Raw genomic sequence first — 17,731 nt, forward strand, 5'->3', positions numbered from 1 at the left:
GGGGCGCAGCCAAATGGCGCCGTGTGGTGACGTAACCGAGGGGCGGGGCCACGGGGCGAAGGCATGGGGCTATGGCCGGGGGGCGGAGCCACGCGGCGGTGGCAGGGAGTGCCGTAAAGCGCGGAAGTGTAGGAAAACGGTTGCTACGGAGCACCGTAAAGCGCGGAAGTGACGTAAAAGCCGTTGCCAAGGAGCGCCGTAAAGCGCGGAAGTATCGTAAAAGCCGTTGCTAGGGAGCGCCGTAAAGCGCGGAAGTGTCGTAAAAGCCGTTGCTATGGAGCACCGTAAAGCGCGGAAGTGTCGTAAAAGCCGTTGCTAGGGAGCGCCGTAAAGCGCGGAAGTGTCGTAAAAGCCGTTGCTAGGGAGCGCCGTAAAGCGCGGAAGTGTCGTAAAAGCCGTTGCTATGGAGCGCCGTAAAGCGCGGAAGTGTCGTAAAAGCCGTTGCTAGGGAGCGCCGTAAAGCGCGGAAGTGTCGTAAAAGCCGTTGCTAGGGAGCGCCGTAAAGCGCGGAAGTGTCGTAAAAGCCGTTGCTAGGGAGCGCCGTAAAGCGCGGAAGTGTCGTAAAAACCGTTGCTAGGGAGCGCCGTAAAGCGCGGAAGTGTCGTAAAAGCCGTTGCCATGAAGTGCCGTAAAAGCGCGGGAGTGTCGCAAAAGGCTGTTGCTAGGGAGCGCCGTAAAGCGCGGAAGTGTCGTAAAAGCCGTTTCTATGAAGCTCCGTGAAGCGCGGAATTGTCGTAAAGCCGTTGCTGGGACGCCGTAAAGCGCGGAAGTGTCGTTAAACTGTTGCCTGGGAGTGCCGTAAAGCACGGGGCTGGTCACGTCACCGGGCCGTCACGTGGCTCCGTCCCTTCGGCAACGTCACCATGCTGACGTCACGTGGCCCCGCCCCCCGACCACCTATCGATGTGGCCGGTGTCCCCGCACCGGGGTGTCCCCAATGTGTCCTGTGCTCAGTGTCCCCTCTCCTCTCGCGACTGTCCCCACTCTCCGCTCGCTGTCCCCACGCTCCCCTCGCTGTCCCCTCGCTGTCCCCTCGCTGTCCCCACTCTCCGCTCGCTGTCCCCGTCCCCGCCCGCTCTGCGCATGCGCTGCGCCCCGGAAGTGCTCGGGGCGGTTCCGGATCATGGCGGCGGAGAGGCCGCGTTCGGCGCTGGCAGCGGGGCCGAGCGGCGCCGCCGGCCCGCAGGTACCGGGGGGACCCGGGGGTCGGGGCCGGGGCAGCGGGGCCGAGCTGCAGCCGCAGCCACTCCTTGTGTTTGCAGTGAGCGAGACCCGGCGGAGCGGCGGCGATGAGCGGGCGGCGCTGAGCCAGCCGAGATGGACGCGGAGGCCGTAAGTGACACCGCGCCGCGACACCGCACCCCCGCACCCTGCCGCTGTCCCCTGCCCCGCACCGCCCCCGAACCTTCCCCGACACCTCTCCCCGGCCGGGATCTGCCCCTCACTGCCATGACCGGAGGGTTACGGTGCTCTTCAGCAATGTCAGCAGTGTCAGCGCGGAGCGGGGCTCGGGCACAGCTCGGAGCGGGCTCCAGCAGTCAGTCAGTGCAGGAAATCAGTGCAGTAAATCAGTGCAGGAAATCAGTGCAGTAAATCAGTGCAGGAAATCAGTGCAGGAAATCAGTGCAGTAAATCAGCGCAGTAAATCAGTGCAGGAAATCAGCGCAGTCAATCAGTGTTGGCTGTGCTGTGGGTGCCAGTGTCACTGGTGTTCCGTTGTGCTGCCTCCTGCCACAGGAGCCTGCGGGTGTCACACGGGCAGAGCACTTCGCCTTTTGGCCGCAGAGAGCTCTAAAACAGCTCAGAAATTTCTGAGAATGCTCTCAGGGCTGTTCCCCGTGGCCCTGGGCTGGGACAGGCCTTCGGTAGATTTGTCACTGTCACACCCAAGGAATGTTCAGCGTTATCCCAGAATGGCTCAGGAGGGGAGGGAGCTCAGAGCTCAGAGCAGCGTCCTGTGCAGTGAATATCTGCACGGAAGGAGCCTCCCAGCTGCTCTGGGATGTTTGGCAGTGCTTGTACCAAAGATGGTGTGAAAGCAGCAGTGTCCCTTGAACGACCCTTCCTTTTGATGTCATTTTCCTCCTTTTGCCAAGTTTTCCTTCGTGAAAACGCCTGTTGACAGTGCCTGTTGCTGAGTGCTTTTGGTTTTCGGTCCTGAAGAGTCTCCCCGTGTTCAGAATGCCCCTGCACCTGCCTGGTCACCTGTGCTCAGCTGGCCAGAGCTGTGGGAAGTGGGGACCTCAGTTATCCCCTCAGTGATCCCCTCAGTTATCCCCTCAGTTATCATCCCCTCAGTGATCCCCTCAGTTATCCCCTCAGTTATCATCCCCTCAGTTATCATCCCCTCAGTGATCCCCTCAGTTATTCCCTCAGTTATCCCCTCAGTGATCCCCTCAGTGATCCCCTCAGTTATCCCCTCAGTTATCATCCCCTCAGTTATCCCCTCAGTTATCATCCCCTCAGTGATCCCCTCAGTGATCCCCTCAGTGATCCCCTCAGTTATCATCACCTCAGTTATCATCACCTCAGTCATCCCCTCAGTCATCCCCTCAGTGATCCCCTCAGTTATCATCCCCTCAGTTATCCCCTCAGTGATCATCCCCTCAGTGATCCCCTCAGTTATCATCTCAGTGATCCCCTCAGTTATCACCAGGTTCTCAGTTAAAGTGCACAGATACAAAGTCAGAGATCAGCCTGCACAGCTGAGGAGCGTTCCCAGTGTGATGAATTCAGCAGGCCCTGACTGGGGGTGCTGACTGGTGCTGGGGGTGCTGACCTTGTGCTGGGGGTTCTGACCTTGTGCTGGGGGTTCTGACTGTGTGCTGGGGGTGCTGACTCTGTGCTGGGGGTTCTGACTGTGTGCTGGGGGTTCTAACTGTGTGCTGGGGGTGCTGACTGTGTGCTGGGGGTGCTGACTGACTGTGTGCTGGGGGTTCTTGCAGACCATCCCCATCTGGCAGAACAAGCCCCATGGCTCAGCCCGCAGCGTGGTCAGGATGATCGGCTCCAACCTCCCCCTGAAGCCCTGTCCCAGGGCCACCTTCGAGGTGAGTGACCCTGCCCTTGGGGGGCTGCAGGAGCTGGGGCAGGGCAGGGCACTGCCACCACGTGCTGGTTTGTCCTCTCACATCTGCAGAGTTGTAACTGCTACAGTCAGCTTTAAGGATTTTTAATTATTATTATTTCTTTTTCCTTTAATTCTTGTTGTTGTAAAGTGCTCCCTGCTCAGGCAGTGTCTGAGCTGCAGGAGATGGAAAGGTGGAGCTGCTGACCCAGGGCTGTGCTGTGTGACCTCCAAGGAGCCTCTGGGTCTGTTCCAGGGATTGGGGAGTCCCTGATGTCACCTTCGAGCTCAGGGCTGGCAGTGGCAGCGTGGCCTTGGCAGCGCCTGGCCTGGGTCAGGTGTCCCCTCCTGCCTCACTCACAGCAGGAAGGAGAGGAGCTGGAGCTGGCCCAGGAGAGCACAGCAGTGCCCAGACCCAGAGGATTTTATCTCCCAGCAGTGCCCAAACCCAGAGGATTTTATCTCCCAGCTCTAAAACTTCCCCAGTTGTGCAAAGCAGAGGAAACCTGCTGGAGTTTGGGCTCTGACAGCACAGCTGGGGCCTCTCAGGACAGCAAACAGCCTCTCCTCAGCAGTGTTTCCTTGCTGCCAGGTGCTGCCCAGTGTGTCAGATCTGTATTTGGGTGAGGTGCCCCCCGTGCCCACCTTGGCTGACATCGTGTGGATTGCGGCGGACGATGAGGAGACCTACGCCAGGGTCAGGTCAGTTTTCAGCCCCTGGATCTGTCACAGAGCTCAGCCAGACACTGCTCAGCTCCCCACAACTTCCAGTCCTTCTGTGGTGCCTCTTAAAGAGGTTTTTCCCAAGAGAAGGGGAAAAAAAGACAAAGTACCTGGAGAGGAATTCCTGTAGGAAGCGCCAGCAGCCTGAGCCTGTCCTGTGTCACTCCCTGCTCTGGGCAGGGTAACCCTGGGCTCTTTGCTGTCCCCCTGCTCTGGGCTCTTTCCTGTCCCCCTGCTCTGGGCTGATTTCTGTCCCCCTGCTCTGGGCTCTTTCCTGTCCCCCTGCTCTGGAGTTTTCTCCTCAGGAACTGGAAGGGTTGAGTTCTCCCAGGACTGGAATTCCCTCTCCAGCCTGGCCTTGGACACTGCCAGGGATCCAGGACAGCCCCTTGCTGTGTTCCTTGTGCTGCAGAGAGCACATCTGCCCCTCTGGTGCTGCTCAGAGGTTTTGTTTGTTTTGTTGTTCATGGAGTGGCTGACAGGATTTTGTCCCCAGAAGTGACACTCGCCCGCTGAAGCACAAGTGGAAGCCCAGTCCCTTCACAGTGATCCAGAGAAACGCCTCAGTGCCCAACCTGAGGAGGCAGGAGGAGAAGCTGCTGGCCCTGAAGAAGCCTGGTTTGCCAGCCCTGAGCAGGACCACGGAGCTGCAGGATGAGCTGAGTCACCTGCGCAGCCAGATCGCCAAGATCGTGGCTGCAGAGTCAGGTGAGCCCTCCCTGCTGCTGGGCTGAGCTCTGTGTGCCCTCCCTGCTGCTCTGTGAGCCCTCCCTGCTGCTGGGCTGAGCTCTGTGTGCTGGGCTGAGCTCTGTGAGCCCTCCCTGCTGCTCTGTGTGCCCTCCCTGCTGCTGGGCCGAGCTCTGTGTGCTGGGCTGAGCTCTGTGTGCCCTCCCTGCTGCTGGGCTGAGCTCTGTGTGCTGGGCTGAGCTCTGTGTGCTGAGCTGAGCTCTGTGTGCCCTCCCTGCTGCTGGGCCGAGCTCTGTGAGCTGGGCTGAGCTCTGTGTGCCCTCCCTGCTGCTGGGCTGAGCTCTGTGTGCTGGGCTGAGCTCTGTGAGCCCTCCCTGCTGCTGGGCCGAGCTCTGTGTGCTGGGCTGAGCTCTGTGTGCCCTCCCTGCTGCTGGGCTGAGCTCTGTGAGCCCTCCCTGCTGCTGGGCCGAGCTCTGTGTGCTGGGCTGAGCTCTGTGTGCCCTCCCTGCTGCTGGGCTGAGCTCTGTGTGCCCTCCCTGCTGCTGGGCTGAGCTCTGTGTGCTGGGCCGAGCTCTGTGTGCTGGGCTGAGCTCTGTGTGCTGGGCTGAGCTCTGTGAGCCCTCCCTGCTGCTCTGTGTGCCCTCCCTGCTGCTGGGCTGAGCTCTGTGTGCTGGGCCGAGCTCTGTGTGCTGGGCCGAGCTCTGTGTGCTGGGCTGAGCTCTGTGTGCTGGGCTGAGCTCTGTGAGCCCTCCCTGCTGCTGGGCCGAGCTCTGTGTGCTGGGCTGAGCTCTGTGTGCCCTCCCTGCTGCTGGGCCGAGCTCTGTGTGCTGGGCTGAGCTCTGTGTGCCCTCCCTGCTGCTGGGCCGAGCTCTGTGTGCCGGGCTGAGCTCTGTGTGCTGGGCTGAGCTCTGTGTGCTGGGCTGAGCTCTGTGTGCTGGGCCGAGCTCTGTGTGCTGGGCTGAGCTCTGTGTGCTGGGCTGAGCTCTGTGTGCCCTCCCTGCTGCTGGGCCGAGCTCTGTGAGCCCTCCCTGCTGCTCTGTGAGCCCTCCCCGCTGCTGGGCCGAGCTCTGTGAGCCCTCCCTGCTGCTGGGCTGAGCTCTGTGTGCTGGGCCGAGCTCTGTGAGCCCTCCCTGCTGCTGGGCCGAGCTCTGTGTGCTGGGCCGAGCTCTGTGTGCTGGGCTGAGCTCTGTGTGCTGGGCTGAGCTCTGTGTGCCCTCCCTGCTGCTCTGTGAGCCCTCCCTGCTGCTGGGCTGAGCTCTGTGTGCTGGGCTGAGCTCTGTGTGCTGGGCTGAGCTCTGTGTGCTGGGCTGAGCTCTGTGTGCTGGGCTGAGCTCTGTGAGCCCTCCCCGCTGCTGGGCCGAGCTCTGTGAGCCCTCCAGGCTCAGCCAGGGCTGTTCTCCTGTGGGATGTGGGCTCTGGGGGCAGCTCAGAGGCTGGGCTCAGGTTTTTATCTGGATTTCCACTCTGTGTTTTGCTGTAAGCTCACCCTCCCACCTCTCGTTCCCTCCGGCAGCCTCTGCCCAGCTGAGCCCGGAGCTGCTGTCCCCGGGGAGCTCCAACGCCTCCTCCCCCGTGCACTGCTTCGGGCCCTCCTTCCAGTCCACCACGTCCTTTGTCATCAGCGACATCACGGAGGAGGAGGCGGAGCTGGAGAGCCCCGAGCTGCCCTCGGTGGCCGAGCTCTGCTCCGCCCCGGAGAGCTGCCGGCCCGAGCCCAAGGAGCCCGAGGAGGAGGATTCCGTGTCCCTTTCCAAGGCCAGCAGCTTTGCTGACATGATGGGAATTCTCAAAGACATTCACAGGATGAAGCAGAGCAAGGATCTGTGAGTGCTCCCTGAACTTGTCTCTTTATTTTGGTGTGGAGTCTGTGCAGAGCCTGGACACAGCCCTGGCTGCTGGGGCTGCTGTTCTTCATTCCTGGGGAAATGGGAACTTGGGAATTCATTCCTGGGGGAAATGAGAATTTGGGAACTCAATCCTGGGGAAAATGAGAACTTGGGAACTCATTCCTGGGGAAATGAGAACTTAGGAAATCATTCTTGGGGAAATGGGAACTTGGGAACTCATTCCTGGGGGGAAATGGGAACTTGGGAACTCATTCCTGGGGAAATGAGAACTTGGGAACTCATTCCTGGGGGAAATGAGAACTTGGGAACTCATTCCTGGGGGAAATGAGAACTTGGGAACTCATTCCTGGGGGAAATGAGAACTTGGGAACTCATTCCTGGGGAAATGGGAACTTGGGAACTCATTCCTGAGCTTTTTTGCCTTTCTGGGATAGGAAATAATGGAGAATTTTCATGAGGGAAATACCTCCTTGGAGCAGAACTTGTTAACACATTCCTGGTTTGGGTTTTTTTTGTTTTTTTTTTTTTTTCCTGGTTTGGTTTTCTTTTTTTTTTTCCCTGGATAGGAAAGTGGAGGGGAATTTAAACTGCTCACCCAGTGTTTGGCTGCTGCAGCTCGTTCACCTGACAGAAAGCTGTGTTTGCCCAAAGCAGCCCTGTGTGTGTTGGCAGCTTTCAGGGTGAGGGAGGTGCTGCTCTTAGCCCAGCTCACATCGTTGGGAACTTTGGGAAGCTCAGCAGCTTTTCCAGCATGGAATATTCAGGGATTTAACACATGGAGCTTCTCAGCTTCTGTGGTTCTTCATCTGGCCCAGCTCTGGGCGTGGGCAGGGTGAGGCTGCACTTGTCTGAGGAGGATCTGACAGGTTCTGATCACGAGAACAGGAACTGCTCCATGTGCAGGATCTGACAGGTTCTGATCAGAACTGAAGCTGCTCCATTGCAGGATCTGACAGGTTCTGATCACGAGAACAGAAACTGCTCCATGACCAGGAGAACAGAAACTGCTCCAGGACAGGATTTGACAGGTTCTGATCAGAACTGAAGCTGCTCCATGAAGGATCTGACAGGTTCTGATCAGAACTGAAGCTGCTCCATTGCAGGATCCTGCCCAGCTGAGCAGGGCTGGCTCTGCCCCCTGCCTTTCACAGCTCAGCTCTCAGTGCTGCAGCTCAGTCTCCACACTTTTCCTTCTGTTGTGTGTGAGATTCTTGGCCAAAAATATCACTCTGGGTGGTGGCTGTGCACAATTGCTGCTTCCTAATTTGGTTTGGAAGGAATCAGATTCTCAGCACTGAAAAAAAATCGAGTCAGAGGAGAGGAAAAGGCTCAGCTTCCACACCCAGAGCACCTGGGGGTGTCACACCTCCCTCCCAAAATTCCCCCTTTGAGGGCTGCTGCTGTGTGGGACTCAGTGCTTGAACTCAGCCTTGGTGTTTAAACTCAGCCTTTGTGTTTAAATTCAGCCTTGGAAGCTTCAGGAATAAGTGAGGAACTTGCAGAGATCTGCTTGGTTCAGCAGATGTGAGCTAAAGCCTGTTCCAGTGTGTGGTGGAAATATTCCAGAGGATTTTTTTTGTCTTTTAGGAATGTTTAAAACTCCCATCATGTTTTCTGAGCGAGGGAGGGCTTCAGCTATGAAATAAATAAAGTTCTGAGGTTATTATCACAGGTTGTAAACAAAACCATGAGGGAAAAGAACTGAGGTTTGAACTCCTGTGAAAGAATTTCTAAAAGGAGCTGTCTGTGTGAAAGTGGTGAAGGAGAGATTGCCCTGAGAGCAGCAGAATTGTTGCACTGGAAGGAAATCTGCACCAGCCCTGGAATTTCCCATATTGAAATGGGGGAGCAGAAATTCATAGTGCAAATTGAATATTTAAATAAATATTTAACTTATTAATTTATTTATTTAATTTTTATAAATAAAAAAAATAATGAAGAATCAGACACTTCCAGGATTTCCCCCAAACCCCTCACTGAGGGTTGATTTGTATGGAGGGGACCTGGGCTGTGAATAATTAATGAAGCTTTGGGTTGATTGCTGGTTATTAGCACAGTGCAATCAGAATTTCCCAGAGCTTTGAGGAGATTTCCAGGCTCCCCCTGGGGGCACAAACCCAGCTCCAGGTGAGCTCCTGAAAAGGCAGAATTTCCCCTTTTTGTTCTTTTTGTGGTGGTTTTCTTGCACCTCCTACACTTGTGACAGAACCTTGTGATAGAAACTGCAGGAGAGCTCTGCTCTGTCCCCACCGGAGCTGTCCCCTGTGCTGATGTCCCTGCTCTGTCCCCACAGGAGCTGTCCCTCTGTGCTGATGTCCCTGCTCTGTCTGTCCCCTGGGTTGATGTCCCTGCTCTGTCCCCACAGGAGCTCTCTCTGTGCTGATGTCCCTGCTGTGTCCCCACAGGAGCTCTCTCTGTGCTGATGTCCCTGCTCTGTCTGTCCCCTGTGCTGATGTCCCTGCTCTGTCCCCACAGGATCTGTCCCTCTCTGTGCTGATGTCCCTGCTCTGTCCCCACAGGAGCTCTCTGTGCTGATGTCCCTGCTCTGTCCCCACAGGAGCTGTCCCCTGTGCTGATGTCACTGCTCTGTCTGTCCCCTGTGCTGATGTCCCTGCTCTGTCCCCACAGGAGCCGTCCCTCTCTCAAGGAGCAGGACCCTGCCGTGCTCATCGCCGAGGTGCTCCGGAGGAAATTCGCCCTCAAGGACGAAGACCTGGCCCTGAAGGAGAAGTGATGCTGCTGCCATCAGCTCTGTAAGCACCAGAAAATGCTCCCCAAAGCTCTGCACAGTAGCTGCCTTGTCCCCAGGATTGCTGAGCTGCTCTGTGAGGGAGCAGCCGTGCTTTGAGCAGGACTCTCGGGCAGGAAAGGCCCTTTGGCTTCGGTGTGTTTTCCATGTGTTGTTCTATTTAAGAAAAACCTTTTTCAGAAGATGGAAGCTCTTTTCCACCTGTGTTTTGGTGTTGGTGAGGATCTCCTGGAGGAAGTTTTCTACCTGCACTTTTCCTTAGGTTGCAGTTAAGCACTGAGCTGTGAGGATAAAACCAGTCCCTGTGCAGGGTGAGCAGGACAAACCCTGCACTCCTCCATCCTGCTCAGGAGTGCTTCCAGCTCTCCAGGCCTTTGGGGGATGTTGGAAAATATTTTTATTTTTCCCCCAAACCCCCCTGGCTTTGTTCTGAGGGATCCCCTGAGCCCTGGGTGTTTTTTCTCTCACAGATCAGCCCCCACAGTTGCATGACAGAATGGCCTTAATTTCTTGCCAGTAATTTAATGTTCCATTACCAGTCCCTGTGTTTTATTTCACCCCCCAAAGGTCTCTTGATTGACCTTGCACCAGTGCAAAGGGCCAAGCAGCCCAGGGGAGGGAGAGCTTGGCCTTGGCTGTGGCTGCAGTTCCCCCTCACCCAGAGCTCTCCCCCAGCTCCACGTTCCCTGCACTGCCCCTCATGGCTGTATTTAAAATATGATTTTTTTTTTTCCTTTCTATAAAATGGAGCCTTAATAAGACACTGATGGTGTGTGGGGTCATTGATGGGGTTGGGGGGGTGGAATCCCAGATACTCAGGGGCTTCCTAAATCCACCTTGATTTCCTTGAAAAATTAAATCATCATCCCCACTTTGAAAACAAGAGACTTTTGTGGCAGAGGGAAGGGAGGTGGAAAAGTTGCCAGTTTAGAGAGAGCTGCTCCCCTCCTGGATGCCCCCCAGAGCCCCTGGTGCTGTGATCACTGTCCCTGTCCCCACAAGGCTCCTCTGCAGCATTTGCTGGATTTTTGGGGCCTGCCAGCAGAGCCCCTGCTCTGGGAATGTTCTCCCTGACTGAAACAGCCACACCCTTAGGAACAAAGGTTTTATTTGGGTTAAAGCAATGGCTCAGAGAGCACAGAGGGGCTGCACCACTGGGTTCATGTGCAGCCCCCCCAGCCCACTCAGTGTTTGATGACCCTGTTCCCCTCGGAGTCCTGTGTGAACAGGGGCTCAGAGCCCGGCTCCTGCTGCTGCCTGGGGCTGGGGGAGCTGGCCCTGCCCCTGTGGGCAATCACCCTGCTCCCCTGGGACTCCTGGCACCAGAGCTGCCTGCAGGCTCCCCCCAGGGCCTGGCCCAGCTCCCTGAGGGGCTGAGCTCTCCCTGGGCTCTGGGGAGAGCAGCAAACCCTGCTGGGAGCAGCCCCTGGGCCAGGATTTGTGTTCTCAGTCCCAGCCAAAGCCAGCCCAGAGCTCACTGTGCCCCAGGGCTGTGCTGTCCTGCTCCCTGAGGCCCTTTCTGCAGGAAATAACTGGGATTTGTTCCTGGGAGTGATGATCCTGCTGTGCTCTGAGCCCTGGCAGAAGCTGCAGCACCAGGAATCCTCCCCAGCCCCACAGCAGGATTTGCTCTGGCTCTGAGACTCCCCTTGCAGCTCCAGGGCAGCCTGAGGTGTTTTCCATGAGCCCTGCACGCCCTGCTGGGCTCCAGGGGGCTCTTCCTGGGCTCTCTCCAGCCGTGGCAGTGCCAGGATCTTCACAGGACAGGCAGCCAGAGGAGCCCCAGAGGCCTCACAGTCTTTATTTGGGGTGCAGGGAGCAGGCCTGGAGTTTTCTTTGTCTCTGTCATCTGGAAACAACAGGGAATCAGTGCAAGCAGACTGATTTCCCAGGGCTAATCACCCCCCCAGCATCACTGCTGTCCCCTGGGTGTCCCATGGGACTGTCCCCAAACAGCCCAGCCCTGCCACCACCCCACAGGGATCCCCTGCTGCTGCCCTGGGGCAGCACCCAGAGCTCTGGGCAGCTTCACAGCCAGTGAGGCACCTGCAGCTGCTCAAAGTGACCAAAAAATCCTCTGAGAGCTGCCCAGGACACTGCCCTGCCTGACAGAGGCATCGAGTCCCACATTTGAAACCATTTCATGTAAAATCCAAGTTCCCAATACCAGCCAGCTCCTCCTTCCTGGGAGTGCAAACCTGCACCCTCTGCACCCAAAAATGAACTTTTCAGCCCAGCAAAGGAGATGGGAGATGGGTTTGTCACCCCTGTACCTGTGTGGGGGCTGAAGAAGGTGGGGATGGTGCTTTGCCTGGTGCCAGGCCGTGGCAGCTTCCTCTGGGCAGTTCGGGTGGGTGCTTTGGGCTTGGCACTGAGGGGCTGCGGGAAGAAAAGGTGAAAAATATTAAAATAATAATAATATTTTAAAAAATTAAATATCAAATAACATATAAATAATAATAAATATATAAATAATGATAAATAAAATCTCAAACCAACTCTACCAGCACAGTGGCACAGCTCCTGGTGCCATTATACAGCATCAGAGTCATTTGGGGTTGGAAATCCCAGAATAATTGGGGTTGGAAGGGACCCCCTGAGATGTCCCAGTGCCACCCCCTGCCCAGGCAGGGTCACACCTGGGGCAGGTGACACAGGAGCAGCTGCAGGTGGCTTTGGGATGTCCCCACAGAGGGAGACTCAGCTGTTCCAGGGCTCTGCCCCCCTCATGGAAAGAAGTTCTGCCTCTGTTGAGCTGGAACTCGTGGTTTATTTTATGGCCATTGCTCTCGGCCTGTCCCTGAGCAGAGTCTGGCCCCATCCTCTGACACCCCTTGCAGATATTTTATGGATTTATGGGATCCCCTCTCAGCCGTCCCTTCTCCAGCCTGACCAGGCCCCGCTCCCCTCATGAGGGCGATGACCCCAAACGAGCCCCGGTCCATGGAATTACAGCGATTCAACGGAGCCAAACGCCTCAGCTCCCCCACGAAAGGGCCCAGGGAGAGCCCCGGGGCTGGGCCGGCCCCGCCGCGGCCCCTCCGGTACCCCCGGGCCCCTCCGGTACCCCCGGGCCGCCCTCAGCTCCGCCCGGGCCTCACCCGCGCCGGGCCCCGCTTCAGCTCGGCCGTGTCCAGCCACACCCCGCAGGGCTCGGCCGGGGCCGCGCCGCCGCCGCGCCGCCGCCTCATCCCGGGGCTCCGCTCCCCGCTCCCGATCCCGGTTAGTCCCGGTCCTGTTCCCAGTTTGTCCTAGTCCCGGTTCCGGGTTTTCCCGGTCCCCGGTCCCGGTTTGTCCCGGTCCTGTTCCCGGTTTGTTGCGGTCCCGGTTCCGGGTTTTCCCGCTCCCCGCTCCCGGTTTCCCGCTCGCGCCGGCCCCAGGCACCGCGCACGCGCCTCTCGCAGGGCCGGGCCAATGGGAGCTGAGGGGAGGGGTCACGAGTGGGAGGAGGACACGCCCACGCGGGCCCTGCCCTATATAAGGGACGGCGGCGCCATGGTCCCCTCAGAGCAGTGGGAGCGGTGCTGTGATCGGCCCCAGTGGCGGGCTCGCCTTTGCCCCTGTACCCGCATTGGGGTGAGAGCTGCCGCAGCTACAGCTGTTTCCAGCCCTGACCCACTGCCGGGGTTCCCCATCGCATCAACCCCGCCGCTCCCCGCGCTTTCAGGGCAGGGCTGTTCCCATCCTGCGCCCTGAGGGTGAAGGAAGGGCCCTGCCCCTGCATGGACACTCTGAACAACTCCCTCAGCCCTATAGGAGGGCCCTGAAATTATGATAAATTAATTTGTCACCTTAGTGGTTTGAACAGCCTCACCTTGGTCTGTTTCCATGGTTTAGAGTCTAACGGGCCAGATGGCCTCTCCTTATCTCACGCTGGGAGACCTGGCAGCTTCCCCGAGCCTTCCCCAGCCCATCAGGGCACACAAAACACTTCGTTCCAACTGTTTATTCAGAGGTGAACTGAACCCGTGCACCATTCTATGAGCAAGCTGGAACTTAGGCTGGATTATAAAAGCATTAAAAGCATCTCTCACTCCCTAGAGAAAGCACTTGCTGAGTAACAGCTCATGAAGCAGCATCTGGACGCTTGGGGCTGGATTTGGGCTGAGCTTCTTTACTCTTCCTTGAGGCCCAGCTTGTTCTTCACCCTCCGGGCCATGTAGGCGGCCGTGAGGACAGAGCAGGCGACGGTGAGGAGGAACAGGGCGGAGAAGTCGTGAGCCAGCTGCCCCTGGAGGGAGGAGTAGATCTCCCTCCTGGACTCGTAGTCCAGCACCACGGCCTCGATCTGCGCCAGCGTGCACAGCACCAGGAACACGTGGAAGATCTGGTGGCTCTGCCCGAAGAAGTGGCACCTCCCGGGGAACCACTTCTCGGGGTAGGGGTGGGAGAAGAAGAAGGCACCGATGAGGAAGAAGAGCACCTGGCACTTGTGGTAGAGCAGGGCGGGGTCGGGGCGCGCGGCGGTGCAGATGCGGTGCAGCACGGGGCTGATGTCCAGCAGGTAGGCCAGGCCCGAGGGCAGCTCCTGGCACAGGCGGCCGGGCAGCGGGCAGCGGGGGTGGAAACGGAACTTGGCGTAGCAGGAGCCGGCGCAGGACAGCCAGGCCAGCGCCGCCGCCAGCGGCAGGAAGAAGCCGCGGACGCGGCGGTGCCAGCCCGGCTCGATGGCGTAGTAGAAGTGAGCCAGGGCGCTGCCGTACTGGTACACGGCCACCCCCACGTAGTCCATGAAGAAGAAGCTGTAGTGCCAGAACTCGGACTTGGCCTGCAGCAGGTGGGCGAGGCTGCTGAAGCTCAGGTAGGTGATGGAGGCGGCCAGGATGATGAGCAGGGGCCGGGCGTGCTCGTCCTGCCCGAAGTCCACGCGCTGCCAGAGCTGCCGGAAGCGCAGCAGCAGCGCCAGCGCGGCCGCCAGGTGCGACCACACGTTGATGGCCTCGTTGTGCTGCCGGAAGAGCGTGGAGAAGTAATAGCGCCAGGTCTGGCGCACGGGCCGGTAGCCGCCGTGGATGTAGGGCTTCCAGAACACCGGCGGCACCTCGGCGCTGCTCACCGTGCCCGGCGCCGGCGGCCCCAGCAGCTGAGGGAGCTGCCTGATGTTGATGAAGAGCTGGCTCAGCTTCTCCGGCACCACCGTGGCCATGCTGAGGTCCTGGATGTGCAGAGGTACCTTTGGGAAGGGCAGGGAGTTTTGCTGTGGGGTTTAATAAGGGTTTTAACATTAAAATCGACAAAAAGAAATGCTGTGCTTGGGGTTTCCCCCCTAGAATCCCAAACTACAGGGATAGGAAGGAGGCTGAAGGGGGATTTAAGAGGCCTGAGGTGTCTCTGCCGTGTGGGGAGCCCTGAGGACAGGAATCTGGGGTTAAATGACAAAAAGGAACACACCAGGACACATCAGTGCCTGGCTCAGCCCCTTCCCTGTGCTTTGGGAACTGCCAAACAAAGCAAGCATCCTAAACAAACCTCCCACTCTGGATTCCCCTCCTGTAAACAGTTTGCAATGTCTGTCCTCACAAATACCATCAAGTAACCCAGGCTGCAACTCCTTGTTTGGAGTTTTACCTCCTTTTTTCAGCTCCTGATTTTCCAAGCAGCTTGCCACAACCGAGGTCATGCTGTTGCACCACCGAGGTCCAGCTCATCTTTGTGAGCAGGAATTGCATATTTACATTTTGGGAGCTGCTGTCCTTACCCAGATAAAGGCAGCCCTGCCAGTTTGCTCAGCCTTTTTAGAAAAACTTAGTGAACAGAACATACCCAAAGTGAGATTCTCCCCCCACTTTACCTGCTCTTGCTCAGACAAGTCCTGAAGAAAACCTGATTCACGTCCAGCTCCGGTGCTGTCCTGTGCCTCACCCCCTGGCAAGTGCCCTCATTTCAGGGACAGGAAAAATTCTTCAGAGTTTGGGAACAGGAGGAGGTGGGGATGGGACTGTTTGTTTTAAAACATCAAAGTCAGGCCGTAACCCATTCCTGCCTGAATCCAAGGGGCACAGATGCAGAAAAAAAAACCAAACCCAGGCTCTTTGCTGCTCGAATTCCCTCCCAATGCCCTTTGCCCACCTTGAGAGGCCCCACATCCCAAACTGGCACCTCACAGAGGGCGATCCCAACCCTGCCCTGGCCCCCCTAAATCCCCGAAAAAGACTTCCTCGGGCTGCCAGGGGAAAAAATTCACCCCTGAACCTCTTCCTGCTCTGAGAGCTGCCACAGACGGGGGGCTAAAGCAGAACCTCCGAGCTGAGCTGTTCGGAGCGGGGCAGCTCGGAGCCAACACTGCCAGAACTTGCCTCCAGGTGCCTCCAGGTGTTCCAGGTGCCTCCAGGTGCTCCAGGTGCCTCCAGGTGCCTCCAGGTGTTCCAGGTGCCTCCAGGTGCTCCAGGTGCCTCCAGGTGCCTCCAGGTGCCTCCAGGTGCCTCCAGGTGCCTCCAGGTGCTCCGGCCCGTCCCGAGCCGCTCCTGCGGGAATTGCTGCGGGATTTTCCTCCTGCCCCAGCGGTTCTCGGGGAGATGCCGCGGCCGGAGCAGCGGGGAGCAGCCAAACACGAGGCAGGAAAGGGAGCGGTGTTTACTTCAGCTCCTCCAGAACTTGTCGGAGCAGGATTTAATTTGCCGAGCTCTTCGCAGCTACCGAGCCTTGAGCAACGCTCCGTTATGAAGGGAGCGCATCCTGGGAATCCCTGCGTGGCTCGTACTCCAAATAGCAGCGGCACCTCCCCACGGTGTCGGTAACGCTGCCCCAGCGTTTCCTCCGCAGCGTTTCCTTTGCCCAGCAGCATCCACCCCTCCCGCTGAATTTTTCTGTGATGATAAAGACTCGCCCCCGGCTGTTTACATCCCCGTTTGCTGCCGCCACACAGCGGCACCCAGCCTGCCCAGGGCACACGCAGCTTTTATTTTCAAACCGCACGGGTTTCCTGCAGCTCCGAGCAGCAGCTCCAGCCCTGCCGAAGCCTCTGGGCGGCCCGGGATGGTTCTCCCTCCTCCCCTGGTGTGAGCAGGGTTTTTGTCCGGTTCCCCTCGCGGTGTCCCCCAGGCAGACCGGGCCGGAGCCGCTCCCTCCGCCCGGGGGTCCCGGGGCTGCCCCGAGCTGCTCCTCCCTGCCCGGCTCCTCATCCCTCCCTCCCTCCCTCGCTGCCTACGCAGGTGGAAGAAGTTGGGGAGGTATTTTTGTTGTTTTTAAGGATCCTGTTTGCAGCTCAGCTTTCCCCTGTTGTTTTCCTGATGGCTGCCCCTCCCCTCCCAGTGCTGTCCTCTCCCTGCTCACACCCCTCAAATCCCCCAGGAGAGCTCAGAGAGCCCCGGCTCAGCACAGGCACGGCACACACCGAAGCAGAAGGAAGAGAAGAGAACAGAAGGCCCCGCGCCGAGCTCTGACAGCTCTGGCAAGCCCAAACCTCGCATTTAGCGTCGATTTGTGCTCCAGCACCATTTGGGGTTTGGCAGAGCTGCCATTCTCCTCCCCCACGTTTGGAGAGAGGAGAAGAAGCCCCACATGGCATTGGGACGCTCTTTCCTCAGCAGGTAACACATCACGATGAGGTTCGGGGGGTTTGGTTGTGTTTGGGCCTCATTTTGTACTCGGGAGCTGCTCCAGGGCTCCCTCCAGCCTCCATTACACCGTGCCAGGTGTTCAGCCTTGCTCCTCTCACTCAGTTTGAGCTGTGGCTCAAAGTTCAGGCCGGGTTTCCTGGGCTGACCCTGCTGGGCAGACCCTGACCCCAGCCCCAGACAGGGCCTGACCCCAGAGCCGGGCAGATCCTGACCCCAGAGCCCAGACAGAGCCTGACCCCAAACCCGTGCCCTCTGTTGGGCAATGTCCAGAGGAGCCTCCCAGACCCCAAAGCCACCCCCTCTGTCCCCAGCAGGGAGCAGCACGGGCGCTCTGGTCCCTCGAGCTGTGGAGCATCCAAAGCTCTCGGGACTCCCTCAGGGGAGGGAGCTCTGCAGCGCTCCAGGGCTGTGTCCCAGTGCTGCTCCGGGGCTGTGTCCCTGTGCTGCTCCGGGGCTGTGTCCCAGTGCTGCTCCGGGGCCGTGTCCCTGTGCTGCTCCAGGGCTGTGTCCCTGTGCTGCTCCGGGGCTGTGTCCCAGTGCTGCTCCGGGGCTGTGTCCCTGTGCTGCTCCAGGGCTGTGTCCCAGTGCTGCTCCGGGGCCGTGTCCCTGTGCTGCTCCGGGGTGGGAACAGCTCGGCCAGGCCCGCTGGGACACGGGAAAAGCTTCCCCAAGGGAGGCTCCTTCTCCCTCATCCCACAGGACTCCGTGAGTCCCATAAAAACCCCCAATTCCCTACAGCTTTCCCATCCACAGGTGCTCTGCATGTGGAGTTAAACTTAAAACAAAGCTGGGAGCCAAGCCAGGCTCAAGGACAGAGGAAGGACTGAGAGCAGCAGCCCCCAGGAGCGCTGCAGGGTGGTTTTTGGGAGGTTGGTGGTACCTGTTCACAGCCCAAGGAGCTGTGGGTGTGCTCAGGGGAAGGGTTGGGGTTCCAATCCACCCAAAATCCTCCTCCCTCAGAGCCCCAGCCCACAGGGACCAAAGAGCCGGGGCTGTTCTTGTGTCAGGGTGACACAAACACAAAACCAACTCCTGTCCCACCCTCCCTCCCTGAGCAGGGCCCTGCTGTCCCCCTGTGCCACCCAGGTGTCCCCAGGGC

The 17,731-nt window shown here is 58.5% G+C and overlaps 3 protein-coding genes across 10 annotated transcripts; 1 reads left to right on the top strand and 2 right to left on the bottom strand.

Moving 5' to 3' along the window:
* Nucleotides 1–1,108: 1,108 nt before the first annotated feature.
* On the top strand, nucleotides 1,109–9,834 carry MTFR1L (mitochondrial fission regulator 1 like). 3 transcript variants are annotated; one of them, XM_033080537.1, is made up of 7 exons: nucleotides 1,161–1,186; nucleotides 1,263–1,332; nucleotides 2,946–3,050; nucleotides 3,660–3,769; nucleotides 4,287–4,498; nucleotides 5,991–6,300; nucleotides 8,953–9,834. In XM_033080537.1, the coding sequence occupies exons 2-7, from the start codon at nucleotides 1,318–1,320 to the stop codon at nucleotides 9,056–9,058; spliced, it is 858 nt and encodes a 285-aa protein (XP_032936428.1). In that variant the 5' UTR covers nucleotides 1,161–1,186; nucleotides 1,263–1,317; the 3' UTR covers nucleotides 9,059–9,834. The 3 variants fall into 3 exon arrangements, with proteins under 3 accessions (XP_032936429.1, XP_032936428.1, XP_032936427.1); XM_033080538.1 differs by lacking the exon at nucleotides 1,263–1,332 and having other exon boundaries at nucleotides 1,109–1,186; XM_033080536.1 differs by lacking the exon at nucleotides 1,161–1,186 and having other exon boundaries at nucleotides 1,225–1,332.
* On the bottom strand, nucleotides 9,280–12,264 carry LOC117007399 (aurora kinase A and ninein-interacting protein-like). Its single transcript, XM_033080535.1, has 3 exons — nucleotides 12,175–12,264; nucleotides 11,347–11,452; nucleotides 9,280–10,922 (listed from the first exon to the last, which is right to left on the bottom strand). The coding sequence occupies exons 1-3, from the start codon at nucleotides 12,262–12,264 to the stop codon at nucleotides 10,258–10,260; spliced, it is 861 nt and encodes a 286-aa protein (XP_032936426.1). The 3' UTR covers nucleotides 9,280–10,257.
* Nucleotides 12,265–13,004: 740 nt separating this feature from the next.
* On the bottom strand, nucleotides 13,005–16,079 carry PAQR7 (progestin and adipoQ receptor family member 7). Of its 6 annotated transcripts, none has more exons than XM_033080530.2 (2): nucleotides 15,447–16,079; nucleotides 13,005–14,270 (listed from the first exon to the last, which is right to left on the bottom strand). In XM_033080530.2, the coding sequence occupies exons 1-2, from the start codon at nucleotides 15,855–15,857 to the stop codon at nucleotides 13,188–13,190; spliced, it is 1,494 nt and encodes a 497-aa protein (XP_032936421.1). In that variant the 5' UTR covers nucleotides 15,858–16,079; the 3' UTR covers nucleotides 13,005–13,187. The 6 variants fall into 6 exon arrangements, with proteins under 6 accessions (XP_032936421.1, XP_032936422.1, XP_032936419.1 ...); XM_033080531.2 differs by having other exon boundaries at nucleotides 15,486–16,078; XM_033080528.2 differs by having other exon boundaries at nucleotides 15,476–16,077.
* Nucleotides 16,080–17,731: the final 1,652 nt, after the last annotated feature.

This window comes from Catharus ustulatus, chromosome 26 (assembly GCF_009819885.2).
Source record: "Catharus ustulatus isolate bCatUst1 chromosome 26, bCatUst1.pri.v2, whole genome shotgun sequence".
Classification (NCBI taxonomy): Eukaryota; Metazoa; Chordata; class Aves; order Passeriformes; family Turdidae; genus Catharus; species Catharus ustulatus.

What these genes read in the sequence shown, in the direction of transcription:
- MTFR1L (XM_033080538.1), top strand. Translation starts at nt 1,124, where the DNA reads ATGGCGGCGGAGAGGCCGCGTTCGGCGCTGGCAGCGGGGCCGAGCGGC. An exon ending in GCGGCGCCGCCGGCCCGCAG is followed by an intron (nt 1,187 to 2,945) that starts GTACCGGGGGGA and finishes GGGTTCTTGCAG; the next exon opens with ACCATCCCCATCTGGCAGAA. An exon ending in GTCCCAGGGCCACCTTCGAG is followed by an intron (nt 3,051 to 3,659) that starts GTGAGTGACCCT and finishes CCTTGCTGCCAG; the next exon opens with GTGCTGCCCAGTGTGTCAGA.
- LOC117007399 (XM_033080535.1), bottom strand. Translation starts at nt 12,264, where the DNA reads ATGAGGCGGCGGCGCGGCGGCGGCGCGGCCCCGGCCGAGCCCTGCGGG. An exon ending in TGAAGCGGGGCCCGGCGCGG is followed by an intron (nt 11,453 to 12,174) that starts GTGAGGCCCGGG and finishes TTCTTCCCGCAG; the next exon opens with CCCCTCAGTGCCAAGCCCAA. An exon ending in CTTCTTCAGCCCCCACACAG is followed by an intron (nt 10,923 to 11,346) that starts GTACAGGGGTGA and finishes TGTTGTTTCCAG; the next exon opens with ATGACAGAGACAAAGAAAAC.
- PAQR7 (XM_033080528.2), bottom strand. Translation starts at nt 15,857, where the DNA reads ATGCTGCTGGGCAAAGGAAACGCTGCGGAGGAAACGCTGGGGCAGCGT. An exon ending in GCACCTGGAGGCACCTGGAG is followed by an intron (nt 14,271 to 15,475) that starts GCACCTGGAGGC and finishes TAAACCCCACAG; the next exon opens with CAAAACTCCCTGCCCTTCCC.